The sequence below is a fragment of the Colius striatus genome, chromosome 14, assembly GCF_028858725.1.
Source record: "Colius striatus isolate bColStr4 chromosome 14, bColStr4.1.hap1, whole genome shotgun sequence".
Taxonomy (NCBI): domain Eukaryota; kingdom Metazoa; phylum Chordata; class Aves; order Coliiformes; family Coliidae; genus Colius; species Colius striatus.
This window is the reverse complement of record NC_084772.1, coordinates 2,416,838-2,437,434: the sequence shown is the minus strand read 5'-3', so window position 1 is coordinate 2,437,434 and position 20,597 is coordinate 2,416,838. Positions and strand designations below refer to the sequence as shown.

Sequence of the window (20,597 nt, the reverse complement as noted above, 5' to 3'; positions counted from 1 at the left end):
TGGTGAAACCCACATAGAAGCTGTGGTGGGTGTGGCAACCATGAACAACTGGAAGGCAACCACAGAGAAGTACAAATGCTTTAGACTCACTTTTGTTGGCAGTGGACACTCATCAAGTAGCAGCGTTATAACAGCTGGTCCCAGGGGATCTTCTAATGGAATAACTCTAATTAAAGACTGGACAACTTCCAACCAGCCTTCATCTGTTAACCACAAAACAGAAGTAACCCTCAGAATTAACACTGCAATTCTAAAGTGTTCAAAGCACAACCATAACTGTACATGGGGAAATCCTCAAGATTACCCAGGGAGTTTACAGCCACTAGCAACCAGAAAGCAAAATACACCCTTTTGCATCAAAGTCTTAGTTTGAAGTCACTTCAAAGTTGAAATTCAAGGAGAAAATAACAATTTACAGCAGCTTGGGTAATTGCAAGACACCTCTATTGTTGGGCAAGTTATCTTGTCCAGGTTAGAGCATCCTTTAGCTCCCACTAAACTCAGGAAGGTACAGTCATGACCAGCATGGACAGGGACTTTGTTCCAGTGGAATACTCAAGAGTTCTCTGTCCAATGTCAACTCTTAAGTGTTAAATGCTGCACCCACAGTGACAGTGCAGAAGTTTTCTCCTGGTCAGAATCAGAGCACTCTCCTGGAGTTCCCTCTGAGGAACCCCATTACCTTGTGCCATGCCAGGTGCTCTACAGAAAGTTTGCTTTTATAAGGAACAGCTCTCATTGTTTAATGAGTAGACAAGAGCTTCTGCTTGCAAGTAAGCAACAGTCCACATCCAAGATGCTAAACACCTAATAAACTAAACAGATGTGGATTGACAAGAAGTGAAAAAGAGCCAGAGTCTGTATCTACACACAAGCATGAGGTTAGAAGCTTAGTGCTCCCTTCAACAATGGCAAGATGGAAGTAAAACACTGGGGGTGTTGGAGTTTTGTTAGCACATTCCCCTGAAAAACACCTTACTGCATTGCTGTAGCATCTAATCAGGTCAACTCATTTCTCTATCAAGAGGAACACAGTTCCTAAGACCAGCACCAACTGCCCTAAGAGACAAACAGTCACCTAAACCAGGAGCTTGGTGGAGGTCTTGAGCTGGGAGAGTGTCTCCCACTGTAACAAAAAACAGCCCTTGTACAAACCCAGTTCATCTTGCTGGAGTATTTAGGGACAGGACTGAACAACTACATCAACAAAGCAGAGGTCTAAGGACAGCAAAGCCCAAACCAAGTATGTACTGATTGCCAAAACTGGAGCACGTGGGTTTAAACCACGGCCACATACATATAAGGGTTGTTTGCCTTCCTGCAGACAGACATTCTTTGTGGCTTAGGGTTTAATGCCAATGCAATGTGCTTGTAGCCATGGCTGGCTCCTTCTGCAGACTTCACATGGGAAGTTTTAATGGATCCAAAAAAACCCCCCCCTCAGGCAAATGCCATGAGCTCAGGGGAAAGTTGTGAAAGCAAAACCTTGTTGTGGATCCCACATCCCCAGAGCTACAGCACATTGTGACATGTGTGCTTCTCTTCAAAAAGAAAAGGGGGTTTGGGTTGCTTTGGAATCCCAACTGAAATGCCCACCACAGTGCCTTGATACCTGTTTCTGCCATTTCATGCAACGTGATCATTGAATAAGGAGGCTCCTGGTCACTGAAAGAGATATCACACAGGTCAAAATGTATGCACAGTCATCACCATAAAACACTGAATAAAACAACAACACAGACAGAAAATCAGTCCAGCAGGTATTTAACAAAAGGAGGTTGCAGATTGCTAATGTCATTTTCAGAGCTGAAACACAGAAGGGATTGGAGCCTCTCCCTGGCTCAAAGGCAACATCTGCAAACCTACAACAGCTGATAAGGGACATGGTGATCCATATCTGCACATCCAAAAGCTGAATGTAATGCTCAGCCTTAGTGCAGGGTTGCTCATGAGACTGGTCATCAAGAGCAGAACACAAGGGACACAGCTTCAACATTCTTTCCTCACAAAGTCTTTGCTAAATACATAAATATTCAAACCCAGCACCACAAAACTGACAGGCAAAGCATCTAACAGCATTATAGAAGCCAAGCTCACCAACAAGAGCTGTTAAGAAAACACTTTCACTGCCTTAAGAGACAATATTTAACCCAGTTCCCACGTGAAAACCCAAGAAGTTCAGTTAGCTCAGGCCCTCAGGCAGGTTTGCTGGAGCAAGGACAAGGAGCTATGGCCAGGTGTGTTTATCTGAGCAGACACTGCTCTTCAAAATACCAAAAGCAAGATCTCAGCATCCTATTTAGTATCTCCAGGTCCCCAGAAAGCTTATGCAGCAGCATGTCCCAACTGCTTTCTTCAGTGATAGTTGGGAATGAGCCCCAGGCTCAGACTCTTACATTCCACACTCAATTTGTATCACACAGCTCTGCAATGAAACTGGGAAAGTGGAATGCAGATGAACTGTGGCAAACTTCAAGCACAGATGAATCAATGCAGGTACCAAAGCTGCCTGCTTTGGAGGGATTCATTACCAGGTAACATAAAGATGTCAGTTTTGACTGAGACTGACATTAACACATGCTTTGCTTACAAAAAAAAACTCCACAGTGTTAAACATTTCCACCAGAAAATGCTAAAGTGAAGCTTCATCCATTTTTGTATCACCATAACATTTGAAATAGGGGGGTTTTGTTGGTGGTTTGGTTCTTTTCTCCAAGCATCTCTCAGCCTTTCTTCCAGAAACCAATCTCCAGCAGGAAAAAGTGTGTCACTGCAAGCAGAGTTACCTCCAGAGAAGGGATGTAAAGCCTTGTAGAAGAAAGCAAGTAGCTCTAAATCCAAGTAAAGGCTTTGATTTAAAAGGATGAGTTTTTAAATCAGCAAGATTCCTGCTCTGTCACAGCTAGCAGGTGTTAGCAGTAGTGGCACTGAGCAAAGGAGAATCCTTGCCCAGTGATTTGCTACTTTAACCACTTCATTTCCAAGCCTCCCCTCCAGCACACACTTTCCTCTTTGGGAAACAAAGGAGGCATCTTGCTCATGTATTAACTTGCAAAGCAGCACTTTATCTAAACTCCAAGAACCAGTACTTATCCTTCTGAGGCTGGGAAACAAACCTGAACTCCTTTTCCTTCTAGCAAATGGAGAGATCTCTAGACATGAGAGGAAGCAAACTAGTGGTCAGCTATGTTTTGGGCTCAAACTGTGGAGATTGAGTAAAAATACCCAGACAGAGAGCAAGCAGAAGCAGCAATTGTTCATTGCAGCTCACAGCATAAAAAGTACATCTCAGAGTGTGTCCATCTAGTAACTTGCAGTATAGACCTGATGGAAAAGGGGTTCTGCCTGTATTCCCAACCTGCTGCTGTTTAGATGGTTTTAGTTTTACTTTATCCTTGCACTTGTTTGTTTCACCTGGAGAGAAACTTGTCACCTTCCTCAACATTTTTGCTTCCAAAACTGAAAAATACCCCAAAATCAGGCTGTAGGAAGAAGAGGTGATGATGGAACATGTTATTCCTACAGTTTCTCACACTTACATACATGATTTCCAGAGCTGATTGTTTTTCCTGCAAGTGAGCTTGGTTATTGATCTCAAAAGGACCATTATTAACTTGGAGTTGAGCAGAAAAGCTCCTTACAAGTTGTTCAGATACATTTAGATTGTTCCCAAGGCAAACTGAACCCTCCATTTTTCACAGCCACAGGTCTTTGCCTTATCTGCAAGAACCTGTAATATTTAGGTGTTCTGAAACCAGCTGAGTCTTGTCAACTGCCTTCATATGAGACAAGGGAAAGCAGTATATCAGTACAGCCCAATTTTGGGCTCCACAGGCCAAGATAGATGTTGCTATAAGGGACTATGTCTAGCAGAAGGCTTCCAAGAGGGTTGAGGGCTGGAGAACATGACATGCAAGAAGCAGCCAAGAGGTTTGCTCATCCTTAAGTGGGGGGGACATGACAAAGAGGAGAAATCCTATTGCTGTGTAACTGTGTAACAGGAAAGAGCAGAGAAGAAAGCATCAGGCTGGTCTCAGAGGTGCACAGCAACAGGACAAGAGGCAGCAGCAGGGTGTGGGAACATGGGCAACTCCAACTTAAGAGATTTACTTATTTAAACCACAGGAGTGGTCAAACACTGGAACAAAGATGCAAAGAGAAGGTCAATCTCTGTGCTCTGAAGATGTTCAACACTTGACTGGATAAAAGCCTGAGCCACCTGCTCCCATTAGACCTGGGTTTTAAGCAGGAGGCTAGGAGTGAGCTTCAAGAAGTCTCTCTCAACCTATACAATGAGTCTTTCATTGGAGTGTGTCTCAAAGTTCCAGTAGCTTCAGGAATTTGTCAGAAACAGGACTCCAGGATCAGTGAAATAACTCTGCTTATTGGCCCTCAGTAGCACAGGGAAGTGCTTACAAGATTACAAAACACATTGCAAGACCCACAGGAACAGGATCAACTATGCAAAAGGCCTTGTGAAACAGCTGAGGGACCTGAACTTGGGGGAAAGGGGAAGGTGTGCAAGAGCAGGGAGACACTTGCAAAAAAGTTGGCCATGATTTGAAGTCAGACCACAAAAATAAACCCCCAACATCCTTAGGTTTAAATGTTCAGGTAAAACAAGGGCTGGTGTTTCCATTTAAAGCATTTTAGAGCAGGGAGGCAACCTCCTCTGCTGGCACACTCCAGGGTAACAACACAAATACATTGCTCACTTACCCTGAGCCTCAGCCACCTTAAGCTCAAGCCCCAGCTGTGAAGCCAGAACAGTGTTCTTCCTTCTGTTTTGTCCTTTCCCATTCCTAGCCTGCACCTGACCCAAAAGGTGATGAGCTAACTTAACCCATCATTAAGGTATTTTTAGAGCTCTGTGGAAAGCAAGGAAGAGCTAGAAAAAATAAGGATGGATCCATAAATATCCCCCACACCCTTAAGGGATGCTTTGGGCAGGAAAGGAATGCAGTTCTGGGATCATGAGTTGAACAGTCACAACACACTGGCTTTAAAAAGCAGTCAGATTTATAACTGGAAAGAAAGCCTCACTGTTTACACAAGCTAATCAAGATCAAAGCTCTGAGTTTTGCTATTTCCAAAGGAATAAATTACAGCCTGAAAGGAGAAAACTTGCAACAACAACCGATTTTTAGGACAGAAGTTCCCAAAGTCTGGAGTGTTCCTTGTTCCCTGAGCTGTGTCAGCTGACACTGAGCACACTCCTCATCCCACCTGGGTGTAGGCTCATACCACTGTGAGAAAGCTCCTCAGCTCCTGGAAGTCTGAACTTGGGCAACTCAGGAGCTACTTCTGTTACCTAGGGAAGATGCTCCTCTCCTAAGCCTCCAGATGGAAACAGGCGGCTGGCTCCAGGGAGGGTCAGGTGGAGATCGGTGACAGGACGGGAGCCACAGTTTGAGAGGAGACAACAACACTGTCAATTCAGCTTGAATTATTCCTTGAGGAGGTACTTACTTATCCACCAACGTCCGAATCACAGCCAGTGTGTCAAGCACCAGCCCATCCACATTGTGCTTTTTCCTCCTGGGTTCGTGGGGCCCTCGGCCCCTCCTGGGCGGACGGACGGGGTCCCTGGGCTGGCTTCTGGCTTCAGGCACGTGCACTCGGCTGCTGGCTGTTTGCCCACCCTGAGGCTCCACGTTGTCTTCAGCTCCACTGTCATCACGGCAGACACAGGAGTTGCCCATCCTTCCCAGTAAAAGGGGAATGTGGGGCTCTAGAGTGGAGAGCAAAGCTCGAAAAAGGCTTCTGCTAGCATAGAACACAACCAAAGCAACTACAATCATCTAGAAAGCTTCAAGAGCAAGGTTTGTGCCGTCCTGAACGGGGACTGCTTCGCATCCTAAGCGTTGCTACCAGCTGGAATGGAGGGCAAGTCGGAGGCTTAGTTGCAGAGATAATGGGTTAAAATACACATTGGTCATCCAGAAGGAGGCCTGAAAAAGCAAACCCAAAACAAGAGTCAGTGTTACTGCTTGTTATCAACACCACAATTCCTGTTTTAGGAAACAGAATCAGTCTTGGTGGATAAAGCACCTAGGAAGCAGAAGGTTTGTACCCAAACCTACAGTGGGAGGGGGAAAGGAAGGAAGAGGAGGAGTAGGAGGAAGCTCACTGGGTAAGGAGCTCTCACCCACACACCATTCCTTCCTACATTACTATTTCCTATTTCTTCCATGCTGTTTGGAAGCAGAGGAAGGACTTTGTCCTTAAACCTGGCACACTGCTACCCTTCAAATACTAACAAACCAGTTGCATTTGTTCTTAATGCTTTAGAGATACAGATTGCTCAGGCCACCCCAAATAAAGGCTCCACACTTCAGGTTGTTATTTCACAGCATCATTTCCAGACAGGCTCCACAAAGTTGTAGAGAACTAACCTTAGAGTTAAGGCCTATCTCAATGAGCAAGAGATTGAACAGGGAAGCACTCAGTCCACCTGAGTGTAAACACATCTTTACATCAACTGGATTCTCAACCCAGAGAAGCATCAAGTACCAACCCTGAAACAAACAGGAATTAAACACCATTTTAATGCCTACAGGTCTAACTGAGATTTGGAAAGGGGTGTTTTCTGTGTGGGTCTTACACTTGTTCAGCTCAAGCATCAAATCAATCTTCCCTTTCTGTGAACAAAGGCTAATTAAGTCATTCTTTCACCCTTGATTCAAATACAGGCCTGCTAGCAGCTGAAACTGTAGGGCAGTCCCTCTGAATCATTACAAGGAGAATACTAGCAACAGGATTCAAAACCCCACTTCATTTCTTTCAAGCCACAGGGTGTGTTTCTATAGTACATAAGGTCTCAGCTACAATAAAGCCCCACAAAAGACATCATTGCACTACTTATGTAGTTCAAACATGCCAGAATAAACAGCTTTGAAGCCTAAATGCTTGTTATTCTCTTAAAATCAAGCTTACCATTTAAGCTAGAAGTTGTGGTGAATGCCCTGGGTGGTTTGATTACCTAGTTGTAAAGTAACAGTCTATTTGACAGCAGACATGGAGCACCATCAAATTAAAAGGAAGTCAAAGACAGTTGTCACCTCTCAAACCTGAAAGGGCTCCTACCCTCAGGGCCAAGTGGCAACTGTGCAATTGCTGGCTACCATTTGGGACAAGACTCTAACAGCTTGACTTGAAAAGCCAGATACTGGTCATATGAGCATGTCTCTGACTGTAGAGAGACTTCTCTCTGGAGAGCCACTGGGAAGCAGCTCTCAGACTCTTCTGTAGCCCCAAGTAGATGATGTGCTTTTAGTACACTGAAAAGCTCAGTGTTCAGAAATTAATTGAAGGTCAACAATCTCCCTCAAGGGACACTGATTGCAAACCCAAGGTCTTGAGCTCTTGCTCAGGAAATTCCTAACCCACAAATGATTACAAAGGGTTCAGCATCACAAGGTGTCTGCCTTACTCTCTAAGCAGGGCTGCCCAGAGGGGGTGTGGAGGCTCCTTCCTTGGAGGGCTTCAAGACCCACCTGGACACGTTCCTGTGTGACCTGATCTAGGTGGGAGCTGCTTGTGCAGAGGGGTTGGACTGGATGAGCTCTAAAGGTCCCTTCCAATCCTTCCCATTCTTTGATTCTAAGAGATGGGACACAGCAGGCTCAGGAGCCTTTCCACCTCAGCACACACAGCTTTTATCTTTTCCAGTCAGCATGAAGATTTCCAGGGTACAAAACCAGATTGCACAGATCTTAAAGACTTATACAACTGGTTCAGGTGACCCTAAAAGGTCACAGGGGGTGTGTAATGATGTTAAATGAAAAGATGGCTTCCTAAGGAAAAATGATGGATGTATTTATCAATCCAGACACTTTTGAGGGCCTTTTAGTAACAACACTAAAACCAGAGATGGAGTCTGAATTCAGCTGCTCTGTAATTTACAGAAGTGTTAACACAAGGAGTCTACCTTGTCATCAAAAGAAGTATGGAAAAGCTGTACTTTAGGGATTAGCAATGAGCAAGAACCTACCTGAGGGAACAGAAATGGACATTCATCAAGATTAAAACTGATGACTGAAACCTGGGGTTTTCTGGTTGACACCTTAAAGCATGATTTAAAACAAGAGACTGCAACCAACTCACCCTTACTTGGGTTCAGTTCAGGAACAGTTGGGCTTGCTCACAAAGCACTGTGACAGAAGTGGACTGTACTTCTCTGGGGCACAGACACAGTTGTATCCAGAAAAGCAGCACTCTGCAAGCCTTTATCAGGGGCAGCAAGTCATTGTGGCTGGCTCTGGCTTCAGGGACAATTTGGCATCGTTCCTGAAAGTGAAGGGAGATGGGAAAAAGAGAACAATTCACTTGGAAAGTGCCTCTAAGGTAGATGTATTCAACTTCCCCCTACACCTGCCATGACATCAAGCCAGGCTGTCATTTTAAGCTACATTCAGTCTTTACAGGGGAAATTCTCAAGGCTTCAAAAACCCAGTTTGCCACCAACTAGCTTTAGGAGCAGACACAGCTACAGAAAGCCCCAACCTCTGCCTTGGTATTCCAAGGTATCATAGAACCAAGCACAGAGCAAGAGACTGCTTTCTCCCCTCAAACTGCTGCTTCCAGGAGGAAGAATGAGAGCATATATCTGCTCCAGATCAGCCTCAAGTAAAGACAGCAGAAAATAAAGCAAGTACACTGTAAAAGTTGATTAGATAAAGGGAAGAGAGAAACAAAGGGATAAACTCCCCTGATTCAGCAAGGAGCTGAGTTTGACAGCACTCACTGGGCTGTTGCTTGCCATCATGTACAAGGAGTTCACTGTCAAGCCTCAAAGTGAAAGGCTAAATAATTAGGGAGAGAAAGCAGAAGAAACTGCTGCAGCTGCAGCCTGCACAGCAGCTTGCCTGGATGGAGTACAAATGCCTGAAGAGAGGTTCTGAAGTGCAAGGGAAAAGACTTTGAAGAAAAGTCTTTACAAAGAGAGATGTACTAGATTTCATTGGAGCTGCTGTATTTTTTAGGCACAGCTTTACATCACAATGAATTGCAACCTGAGCATCAGGCTGCTGCCAGCCACCCTGCCCAGCTCTCACAGCTGAAGGAAAGAGGAGTGAGACATCAACCTTCAGGTCAGTATGGGGAAATACAGTAGAGATGAGAGACAGATCAGTCCTGTTTCTGTCCAAACTCAGGAGACCTCTGTGACACAACCAAGACATAAAACCTAGAGCACTTAGTGCATCATGGAAGGTTAAATGCTACTGTTTCAGTAAGGGGTAACACTCTCTGCTGACACAGATGGAGAGAAGGGTCAAACAATTTCACTTGAAGTCTAATTTTCACCAATCCCTGTTCTCAACAACACCTGGACACAGAACCAGGGGCTCCTTCATGCCACAAATACTTCAGTCTACCTGCAAACACTATGAGAGTAAGAGAGAAAGGGGTTATTTTTCAAGACTAAATGAAAAAAATGAATGTCTAAATGAGAGAAAAATAGCTAAGGAGCAAACCAAGAACATCACACCAGCAGTGCACAGAGAGGCCAATCAGCCTCCTGTCCTACCTGCCAGCAGGTACCTAAAGCTGGATTTAATAGCTACACACAGGCTCCTTCCTGGTACACGTGCCTGAGGGTTAATAGCTCAGTCTCTTGAGACAAAGGCCACATGTTTTACCTTTAAAAACACAGTTATGGAAAAGATCTCATCTTTCATAATCTATTTTAATTCATTTTTAGGAGTTACAGAGCCAAGAGTCTCTGTAACTGCTCTGAAACCTCAGCAATCTGCCAGTATAAGGCTGTGACCAACTGAGCTTTCTTAAAAGCTGTGCTGTTGGAGAACTTAATGCAGTCTGTCACTTAACTTTTGGGGTTTAGTATCACATCAGAACACTCTTTAAACCCAAATACATTGTGAGCTTAAGGGCTGAAGAACAAAAGTAAGTTTCCCTGGAAGGCCACTGGAGCAGACACCTCCTGGCAGGGCCACACTGACACATGTCAACACCATTTTCCTCAACACTAAGTACCAGTCAAAGTAGAACCAAAAGTCTTCAGATGAAGCAACTGGGCTACAGGACAGGAAGAAAACAAGTTCTCCATGTGAAAACTGAGAGCCTTTTCCCCATGGTTAGGCCTGATGTGTCACTCTGGTACACTGCAATGGAAGCCCCAGCTCCTTGGTTCTGCATTTGTGCCAGGAATGTTCTTTAGGAACTGTACAAAGGGAACACAAGACTATGAAAGCTGCTCCCAGCAGAGTCAGATTTACAATGGTGGCAATACTTTTACTTTGCAATGGTATTTTAATCAAAGCCTGACCCCACCTTAAGTGTAAGAAATGGTAAAGGCAGTGGCCTGTACCTGCTTTTGAACAGGCAGGGTCATCTGTTCACTCTGAAGTCAGACCATCAGATGTTCCTCTGAGATGTAGGACAAGACTTGCCAAACATACAACCAAAACACAAGATTTTCTTCTCTAGAAGTAACTGGTACTGACACCTCTCACCCTGTGCAGATACTGCAGGAACAGAGAATGCCAGTGCCTGACACTACCTCCTGTACACCAGAAAGCACCTGCAAAATCCCTACCAAACAACTCCCTGGACACCTTTTTCCCCCTTAAACACAGCTCTGGGCACAGCTCCTGTTTGAGCTGGACCCTCCCCTGTGCAGAGAAGCAGCAGTGGCCAGGGCCTCAGCACAGAGAGCTGCTGCACTCCTGGCAGGCTCAGGCATGGGCATTGATGCACAGAGGAGCTCAAAGCTGCACTGGCTGACCAACCTGGAAGCCCAGGTGGGAAAGGTGAAGTCATCCTCATGGAAATAAATGCTGCCTGAGTGGATCTGCACCTGCCTGGCAGCAGGGAACCATACCCAGCCTCCCCTGGATCATCTGATGGGGCAGGCCAATGCAGAAGTCAGCTCCAAGTGGCATTAGGCTCGTTTCCTCTGAAATATACAGCTCAAGAGTCAGTGATTCATCCCCTCAAATATTCAGTTCCAGCCAACCACAACACTGCCTCATGATGGAAAATGCCTCTCTCTTCCTCCCCAGTGAAATGGAGTATACTGCCAGGCAAACAGAAACCCCACCTTCACACACATCACTTGGTAGAGTGAGGTTTAACTGCTAGAACCACTTCTCCAGCTGGCTGAATGACAGAGCCCAGAGGAGGGTGATCAATGGCACAGAATGGAGTGTGAGGCTTGTGGCCAGTGGAGTTCCATAGGGATGGGTTTTTGGGCCAGTCAGGTTCAACATCTTTATGATCAACCACCTGGGTGAGGGCACAGAGGGACTCTCAGCAAGTTCCCTGCTGGCATCAGACTGGGAGGACAGGACTGGCTGATTCCCCAGAGGCTGAGCTGCCATTCAGCAGGATCTGGACAGGCTGGGAATTGGGCAGAGAGGAACCTCCTGAGGCTCAACAAGGACAAGGGCAGAGTCCTGCAGCTGGGAAGGAACAACCCCATGCACCAGCACAGGCTGGGGGTGACCTGCTGGGGAGCAGCTCTGCAGAGACAGACCTGGGAGTGCTGGGTGATAATAAACTAAATATGAGCATCAATGTGGCCTCGTGGGCAAGAAGCCAATGGCAACCTGGGGGCATCAAGAAGAGTGTGGGCAGCAGGGCCAGGGAGGTTCTGCTGCCCCTCTACTATGCTGAAGCCTCATCTGGAGTCCTGTGTCCAGTTCTGGGCTCCCCAGCTCCAGAGGGACAGGGAACTGCTGGAGAGAGGCCAGGGCAGGGACAGCAAGATGCTGAGGGGACTGGAGCATCTTCCTTCTGAGGAAAGGCTGTGGGACCTGGGGCTGGAGAAGAGGAGACTGAGGGGGGAGCTCATTGATAGTTACAAGTATCTCACTGGTGGGTGTCAGGAGGTTGGGGCAGCACTTGTTTCTGTTGTATCCAGTGACAGGACAAGGGGTGATGGGATGAAGCTGGAACACAAGTTCTATTTGAACATAAGGAAAACCTGTTTCAGTGAGGGAGCCCTGGCCCAGGCTGCCCAGAGAGGGTGTGGAGGCTCCTTCCTTGGAGGGCTTCAAACCCTACCTGGACACGTTCCTGTGTGACCTGATCTAGGTGAGAGCTGCTTCTGCAGGGGGTTGGACAGGATGAGCTCTAAAGGTCCCTTCTAACCCCCATCATTCTGTGATTCTGTCACAACTGTGGTCTGTGACCAGGGACTTCTCAAGAGGAGAGTAACACAGGAGCTTAACCAGCAAACCACACACTGAAGTTGACAGCTTCTCAATATGAAACTGGGAGTGTTTTGGGCAGCAGTTTCCTATTAAGGAGATGAAATAATTAGAAATAGTTCCTCAGCATTTCTTTCCCAAAGAAATGATGCTCCTAAAAAGGAAGGAGATGGAAATACTTGTGATGCCAGTCAGATAAAGAGTTCAAACTACAAGAAGGAAACACAGCAATGAAGTGCTGCAAGATAATCAGCTCTGATACAGCAGGGGAAGCAGCCTGCTTGCAACAACAAGCTTTTCTAACACAGAGAGGGTGTCAGCTTTGAAGTGATCAGGGCTGGTGATGAAAACCAAGGATTCCCAGGAGATCAAATATGATTAGGATGTGAAATTGAGACCCTCAGGAGACTGCATTCAGATCTGAGGTCAACCACTCAACTGTAAGACTTGTGCAACTGAAAGAGCTGCTTGGCATCCCACGTGGCTACCATGCAGCACATGCAGTGGGACCCCAGGCTTTGGGAGGGGCAAGAAAATGCTGTGACAGTTCTTTTGCAGGTAGTAACCAAACATCATAGTGTGTAATCTGAAGTAAACCCCTACATTCATTCTGTTTCTGTTAAAAATATCCTCAAGGGTTATGACTAGTGGTAAAACTGAGAGGGAACCAGCACTTATTGTCATGCAGTGTCACCCTCCCCAGGATAAAGCCACTACCACAGTCATTGACTTTCTTGCTGTAGTTAAGAGCACCCTAAACCAAAAAGCAGCTGACCTTGAGCATCCTCTTTCACAGAAAGGAAGGGAGACTGATCATATCTCAAAACTCTGCAGCTTCTGCTCAAATGCCTGGTCAGCTGTGCAGGGCTTACACAAAACATGGGGCTTTAACTCTGCAGCCTCCCCTAGGTAATTTCAGCTTTGTCTGAAAGAGCAGTTGAAGGATCTGTTCTCTTGTTCAACTTGATGTGACAATAGTCAAAGGAGAAAGAAAGAGCTGACACTATCTACTACCACAGTAGTTTCTCTTCTGCAGACTCACTGTGAGAGCCAGATTTTACAGTCACTGGACTGCTTTGTCTTTTTACTTCCCTTAAATAGTTTTATTCAGTGGGTACAGGGACACAAATTACAACATGGATCTAAAGCAAACTTGACTTTCTTGCTTACACTACTATCTCCAAAGCAGGCCTGGGAAAGAGACTCTGGGCTCCTCAGACATCAGAGGCTGTCCTGCTACAGCTCTTGCTGAAAGAGAAGTTGAAGCAGTTACCACCTTTGAAGCTTCCTCACCTCACAAGTTAGCCTGGAGAAGAAGAGGCTAAGAGGAGACATGATTACTCTCTACACTGACCTGAAGGGAGGTTCTAGTGAGGCAGGGGGCAGTTTCCTCTCAAGTAAGGAGTGATAGGACAAGAGAAAATGGGCTCAAGTTGCCCCAGGGGAGGTTGAGCTTGGAGCTGAGGCACAACTGTTTCCCTGAGAGGGGTGTGAGCCCCTGTGCCAGGCTGCCCAGGGAGCTGGGGGAGTGCCCAGCCCTGGAGGGATCCCAAAGGCGTGGAGCTGAGGTGCTGAGGGGTCAGTGCTGGGCTGGGCAGGGTGAGGGGTTGGACTTGATGAGTTTAGAATCTTTTTGGTTGGAAAAGACCTTTATGATTCTACAGAAATCATTTGTTCTCACAATCATTTGGATCATCTCCCAGTTATACCAAGGCCTCCAGAAAGCCTCAGCTTCACTTTAGGCCTGAACCACCCAACTCAATGCTGGTATCAATCAAGCCTCCCAGTCCCCATCTCCCCAAACTGCAGACAGGTCATTACATTCCTTTTCAGAGACAAAGCTACAAGTTATGCTTTGAGGCAGATGAATACACTTCTGAGATAACAATCTTTTTAAAAGGTAGTGGTATCTGACAGCTTTGGTGGAGTTGAACAAGAGTTGCCTCCAGCAGGCTGACGTGGCCTGGCAGGGCTCAGCAGTTGCCCAAGGAACAGAGTATCACACACTGCTTCAGCAGCAGCAGGGAGATAAGGATAACTCCCTGCAGATGGCAGGGAACACTAATCCTACAGGCTGGAGGGACACAAGCCCATGAAATAAAATTGATTAGCTATACTGTACTAAGTTTTGGCACAGACATTCATTTGGAGGCTTATAAACAAATCCTTCAACTAATTGAAGTTAATCTTCTTTGCTGTCCCCAAAGTTACAGCCATCAACAAGAACAAACTAATTCACTGGATCTTGACAAAAACCATTTGTGATAAAGGGACCAAGAAGTTCCAGAGTAGTGCTGGAAGAAAGTGTGGACTCTGCAGGCACCAGGCAGGGTATAAAGTTGCAAAGGAACACCACAAAAGTCACAATGCCTCTTATAAAGCTTTTTTTTCTAGTAAAATTAATCAGAATCCATTTCAGAAAGGGTAAGGCATGACCTATGTTACTATCCAGGAACCAAAGGTTCTCTCAAGTTCCAGGGAGATCAACACCTTGTAGTAAACTGCAACAATTCCTACTCAGCTTGGAGCACTCTATACATTAACAGAACATGAACCACAAAAGCATTTTGAGGGATAGTCAAGAGACTGAGCAGCTCAGATAGTCCCACAGTGTAGTCCTGGGTGGGAACTGTATCTCAGGCTGGCACAGAGGCATCCTGATCATTGTAGCATGGGCTATGGGAAGATGCTACAAGACAGCACTGCTGGAAGCTGGGGCAGATTCTTGTCAGCAAACCACCAGCTTTGCTTAATTGAGGTGAAACAGTGACAACTCAGAGTTGTGCTGCTCCTTACCTGTAAACTAACCCTAGTGCTTTTGTTTCTTTCAAGTCAGAGCTGGGCTTGTTTGCAAAGGCAGGTTAGGTACCAAACCACTCTGCAGAAGGCAGAACAATCTCCTGCTGTAGACCACAGAGATGAGCCCAGCTAGATGCCATGACAAAGCTATTACAAATGCATAAAATACACTGAAAACAGTTTTGGATGTGTGAAAGATCCTGGTAACATTGCTGAAAGACTCAGTGATGCCTCAGTTGGAAGCTTGCATTGTTGGCTGTCTGGCAACTGCCTCAGAGCAGACAGTGTCTAGACTCTCCCATTCTCAGGCTCACCAGCTTGGGCACTTTATGACACTGGTGATCATCTCATGTGAAAAACCCAACACCACAGCAGGAAACAGCCTGAAGAAACTTCCCCTTGTAAATTCAAGCAGCATCAGAGGATGGTCAACCTGTTGGTGCCAGCAGCTGAGAGCCAGTGATGTGACTTGCCTTCCTTGCTGGCTTACACCAGCAGCTCCTTCTTTGCTTGTCTCCTTTCAGGACTGCACAGGCAAAGCAGGAGATGCCCTGCTGACTCCCTTTCCTCCTGTAAGTGGATACAGTGACAGCTGCTCAGAAGACTGCTACCTCAGTCAAAGCCAACATGTAGGTCACTAGGTTAGCAAACCTGCCTTGGAAGTGTGATACCTGATCAGGGGCTTCCAGAGCTGAAGCCTACAGAACTTGGTGCACAGCTCTGCACAAGTCACTGGAAGCCTGTATATCTCACCTAGTGAGGCAGCCAGCTTAGTTTCTCCTGCTATGTCTCTCTGAGGTCCTGCCCTGAGGACCTTTTCTCTCTGTTCTGCTAAAGTCTATTGGCAAAGGATGCTGCAGGAGAGAACCTGATGTTGAGCAGGTGACCTGGTGTAACAAGTGCTTCTGGCAGCAGCAGAGCCATCAAGTCCAGGTCTCCTGGGAAACCTTCTCCTACCGCTGAGCTGTGGTGTGGGGGTTTGGGGATTTTTTCCTCAGTGTTTTCAGGCCTTTGCCCATATGAAGAAAATCAAGAGGAAGTTGGTCAATGGGTTTCAGCCCTTCCATAGCCAAGAGCAGCAATGGGACAGACTGACTGCCCAAGAGATGACTCAAACAAAGGCTGGTGGGTTAGGAAGTCAGCCAAACATGGATGTGTTTCACTAGGCAGTCTAAAAATGGTTTAAATGAGAGCATGTACCCATCTGAGTTTGCCATGGCTGCCTCTCAAAAGGAGCAGAAAGCTCAAAAACCATTTAATAAGCTTTCAAAAAGCTGTGACAAAGTCACAGCCACCTGAGGTTTCTCCTACATAATCCTCCTGAAACTGCTCACAAAGTTAAGATTCAAGTGTTCTGATAATCACATTGAGACATCACTTCATTAATTGTTCCAAAGGTGTAAAGCTCTACAGAGAGAACAATCTTTGTTTTCACTCTTTCCCTCCAGGACCAACACATTGACCAGAGCTGAGTGCAAACACACAAGTCACTTTTCCTCCACCATTAGGTCAACATTGTTAAAAGCAGTGAAGAACTCTAAGCTTTCCCCATGCCACCAGACAGCTTGCTTTTAGGAGAAATCAGCACACCTTCCCACTTTTTCCACTACCACCTTTCTAGGATGTCCCACTGTCTACAGGAAGGTGGAAAATACACAGGAATGGCACAGCCTTCTATCCCACAGCTCACCAGCTGGCCTCTAACCTATGACTCAAGCTATATTAACATCAGTTTGTGCACATGCATTGAAGCAAGCAATGCAAAAAGCCATGCCAACCCTTGAAATCAAGATGTCCTCAATGTTCATCCTTTTCCTGTGTTCAGCAAAACACCAAGATACTCAGAAGCTTACAGAGAGAGGGAAGCACTTCCAATAGCAAAACACAGCCTTAGGGAGAAAAAGAACTTCAGATGCAAGTGTGCTGCATGCTTAGAGCACACTACTTCTCCAAGGAGAGAGGTGTATCAGGAGAAGGATGGATTTCTTGCCTCTGACTCCTCATTAATGAATGAGGAGCAGTACCTCAGTACCTCACCCCAGACCTTGAGCTGTCTGCTATCTCACCTGAATGGGCAAAATGTATCAAATATACAAATTCCCCACAGCAGAGTTGGGCTTGTAAAGCACAAATGTGGCCACAGCAGTAGTAGATCAAGGTAAGGGGTAGCTGCAGGTATAGCCAAAGAGATATCACAATGCATTGGTCAGTCACATCACTTCCCAAGCCATGAGTTGACATTTAACTTCTTAGACCTCAGTGACATAATGATGAAAAGAGAAGGAAGTGAGGTCCACACCATTCCAACCTCACAGTCATTGCACCCAAACCAAGAAGAGCAAACAAAATATATTGCTGGGACACTGGGAGATGTAAAGCACAAAGTGACACCACCGAATTCTGATGAGGTACTTCAAAGAGAGTGAATCCAGCATAGCATTGAAAGGAATCAATTCAAAGGCTCTTGACCAAGCCTAAGCTCAGGAGAGGAAAAAAACAATCCCAAAGCCAAGCAGTTTCAAATGCCAAGCACAGCACATTGACAATGGAGCAGAACAGGACAAACTTCACTGTGTTAACTTGCCTCCAACTTAGTACAAGGTGACAGCACGGGACACCTCACAGTGAGATTAAAGGAGGCACTGAGTGATCACTAATTAAGATGCCAGAAGGCAAGATACTGGAGTGGCTAAAATGAAGCAGTCAAACCCCATATCCAGGAGGCTGAAAGGAAACAAGAGGGAACATTAAAGACTTCAAGGGAAACCAATAACCCCACGTGCCTGAAAGCACACTGTGGGATCACAGCTGAAGGTAAGGGAGGTGTGTGGACTGGCTGAATTAGATGTATCAGCAATCTAAGAGCAGGTGTATAACTGACACTTAAGCTAACACACAATCAGCAAGAATAATGACAGACATTGTGCAGGATGTAAAACACCACATGGAAATACCCTGGAGGAGCTTCCCACACAAGCCATGGCTGGAGAGTGGATTTGAGAGCTCAGGGGCACCTCGGGAGAGAGGATGGATGCTGGAACGGCGAGAGGCAACAAGAGGCAACCCCCTAACTACAGCTGTGCTTCACACATCTGAAAGAGAACACACCAGGAGAAATGCACCTGTACAGCCAGGCTTATAAACAAGAACCAACAGCAGAGATTGGGGCAGAAAGCAGGGGTGTCCTAAGGGAAGGAATGGGCACCAGCAGCAGAAAGAGCCTCTCTCCGGACCCTTTGGCTTCAGGAAAGAACAAAGACACATGTGAAAGCAGTTGCAGAAGAACAGGCCAGATTTAGATCAAAGACCAGATCAATTGTTTGCATTTGGATAAGCACAGCAAAAAGAAATAGATTTAACAGCATCCCAGAGTCCTCAAATGATATGACAAGCTTGAGAATGCAAAGCCCTGCAGAAATCCACAAATATGGGATCCCAGGGGAGACAAGACAGGGGGAAATATTTCAGGTGGCTGGCAGGTGATGAGAACATCCACTGCTGAAGCATTTGTGAGGTTTAGCAGGGAAACAGAGGAAAAAAGAACAGTACTGAGAAGTAAATAGGGGAAGAGTCCCAGTACACAAGTGTATGTAGGTCTATAACCTCATGGTGCTGATGGATGTGCAGAAAGTGATGAGTAAAGTAGAACTGAACACAGAACCAGCAGGAGAGGAAAAAAGTAAGCACCAGAACAAATAAATGCATTCACAAAGGACAGAAAAACTCAAAACCTGAGGCAAAGCTAGTCCCAAGTGGAAAAAAAACCCTCTTGCTTATGTTGAAGACAACAAAGACTGACACAGACACACAGGGAAACAAAGACCAAAGGCACCAGCGTTCAGAACACAGTGCAGGAGCTACAAGGCAGAATCAATTTGGAAGAGCAAAGACAGCTCTTGTATCCATGCCTCCCCACAGACCAAAGCTCAGCTGCCTGAGAAACACCAATAGCAGGCTGAGCACCAAAATGAACTCAGGGCTTGGGGTGGATATTGAGTGATCCAGAGCAAGATTTTGCAATAACAAAACAGAAAATGAAACCCAAGATGACTACAGCAATTCTCTGGACCTCTGTGAAGCCTTTGCCCACAGGGGACACTGAACCTACTGCTGCACAGCAGGAAATAAGAGACAGCAGTACCAAAAAAAGAGGGGGGGAAATGAAGATAGGCAAGACAGAAACAGGGATCAGTAGGGCAGAAATAAAGGGCTTAAAAGAGAAATGCACGTTTGACATCAGCCTAATACACACAGCGAAGAGATCTGCTTTGTAAGCACTCAACTAAAGGGGCAAAGCAATACCGAGGCGTTACCATGCTCCTAGGAAAGGTGCTGCTGCCTAATCTCTTGCTCAAGTAGGCAAAACAAAAGATCTAGGCCAAAAAAAAATGGTATTTGATAGCTCTCTCACATCACACCTTCTCTGGAAAAGGAGAGAGAACTCGCTCTGCAGAAGTATTTTTACACTGAGTGTGGGAAAGAGCTTTCAGGAGCCTGTCTTCTTACATGAACATCAAAATACTCAAGGGCTCAACAGAATTCTCCTAAGCGTTTGTCTGAGCTCCCAAGAGGTGCCAGAGCAGCGTGACACTTTGTCCCCTGCGTTACCAGAGCCCAACGCACCCCAAACCGCTGTGCCCAAGCCCTTGTTTTGCAAGTCATACAGGTACCTGGAACATCTCCCAGCACCACAGCCGCGCCGTTGAAAAGTTCCACCACCTCCCAGCCCCAGCAGCGAAGGACTCGGGGTGCCCCACTCCAGCCACTCCTGTTTCACTCAAGTTTTTACAGCTTGCTTTTGCGAGCTCTTAACTTTACCCTCGGCTGTCACCAGCCGTGGGGCCTCCATGAGCAGTGCCCAGTGGGCCAGCAGCGCGGCAGGGCACCAGGCGAGCGGGGACAGACAGGGGCCACCCGCCTTTCTCCGCTGGTTACCCCGGCTGAGGCGCTCCCCGATAAGACACCTGTACAAACAAGCGGCGGCGGCGGGAGCGCGGGCCGCTGCCTCAGGCCAGCGGGGCTGCTCCGGCCCGGCCCCCGGCCCTCAGCCCCGCCGGTACCGGCCCCGCTGCCAGCGGCACGCCCGGCCCCGCGGAGGGCAGGGTGGCGGCGAGCAACGCGCCTTCCCCTCCTTAACCCACAGCCAGCCCTCGGCTCCTCAGGGCCACCGCCGGCCCCTCAGCCCAGCCCCGCGCTGCCCCTTCCCCTCAGCGCCAGCCCGCCGCGCTCCGCCTCAGCCCCACGGCACCCCCCTCACACCGCCACGGTTCCCGCCGCGCTGCCCGCCCCGCTTTGCTTTGCCTTACCTTCCTTTCCCGTTCCGTTCCGTCCCTCAGCCCCCCGGCCCCGCGGCGGGGCCCGCGCCCCTCCGCTCCAGCCCAGCCCGGCCCCGCTCCTTTGTGCCGCGGCGGCGCGCGGCGGAAAGATGGAGGCGACGCCCCGCCCGGGCCCGGCCCGGCCCGCCAGGCCCCGCCCCCTGCCCGACCGGCCCCGCCCCAAGGCCCCGCCCCCTGCCCGCCCGGCCCCGCCTCCACCCAACAGACCACGCCCCCGCGTCTGGCCCCGCCCCCGGCGTCTCCCTGGCGACTCGCCCCGCCCCCGCCTCCTCCGGCCCAATCGGGCAGC

General features: G+C 47.4%; 1 protein-coding gene across 6 annotated transcripts in view; it reads right to left on the bottom strand.

Annotated features, from left to right (window-relative positions):
* RSPRY1 (ring finger and SPRY domain containing 1) overlaps window positions 1-20,381 on the bottom strand; it is a 40,359-nt gene extending 19,978 nt beyond the window's left edge. The window contains exons 1-6 of one of the 6 annotated variants that reach the window (XM_062007768.1): window positions 20,279-20,381; window positions 8,107-8,289; window positions 6,396-6,518; window positions 5,470-5,951; window positions 1,613-1,665; window positions 91-203 (exon numbers count right to left, since the gene is read on the bottom strand). In XM_062007768.1, coding sequence (XP_061863752.1) covers window positions 91-203; window positions 1,613-1,665; window positions 5,470-5,801 — 498 coding nt within the window. In that variant the 5' untranslated portion in view covers window positions 5,802-5,951; window positions 6,396-6,518; window positions 8,107-8,289; window positions 20,279-20,381. Of the gene's footprint in view, window positions 1-90; window positions 204-1,612; window positions 1,666-5,469; window positions 5,952-6,395; window positions 6,519-8,106; window positions 8,290-10,330; window positions 10,385-20,278 lie in introns of those variants that run through there. The other 5 variants (XM_062007766.1, XM_062007769.1, XM_062007771.1 and 2 more) reach the window with 5 other exon arrangements.
* Between the last annotated feature and the right edge of the window lie 216 nt (window positions 20,382-20,597).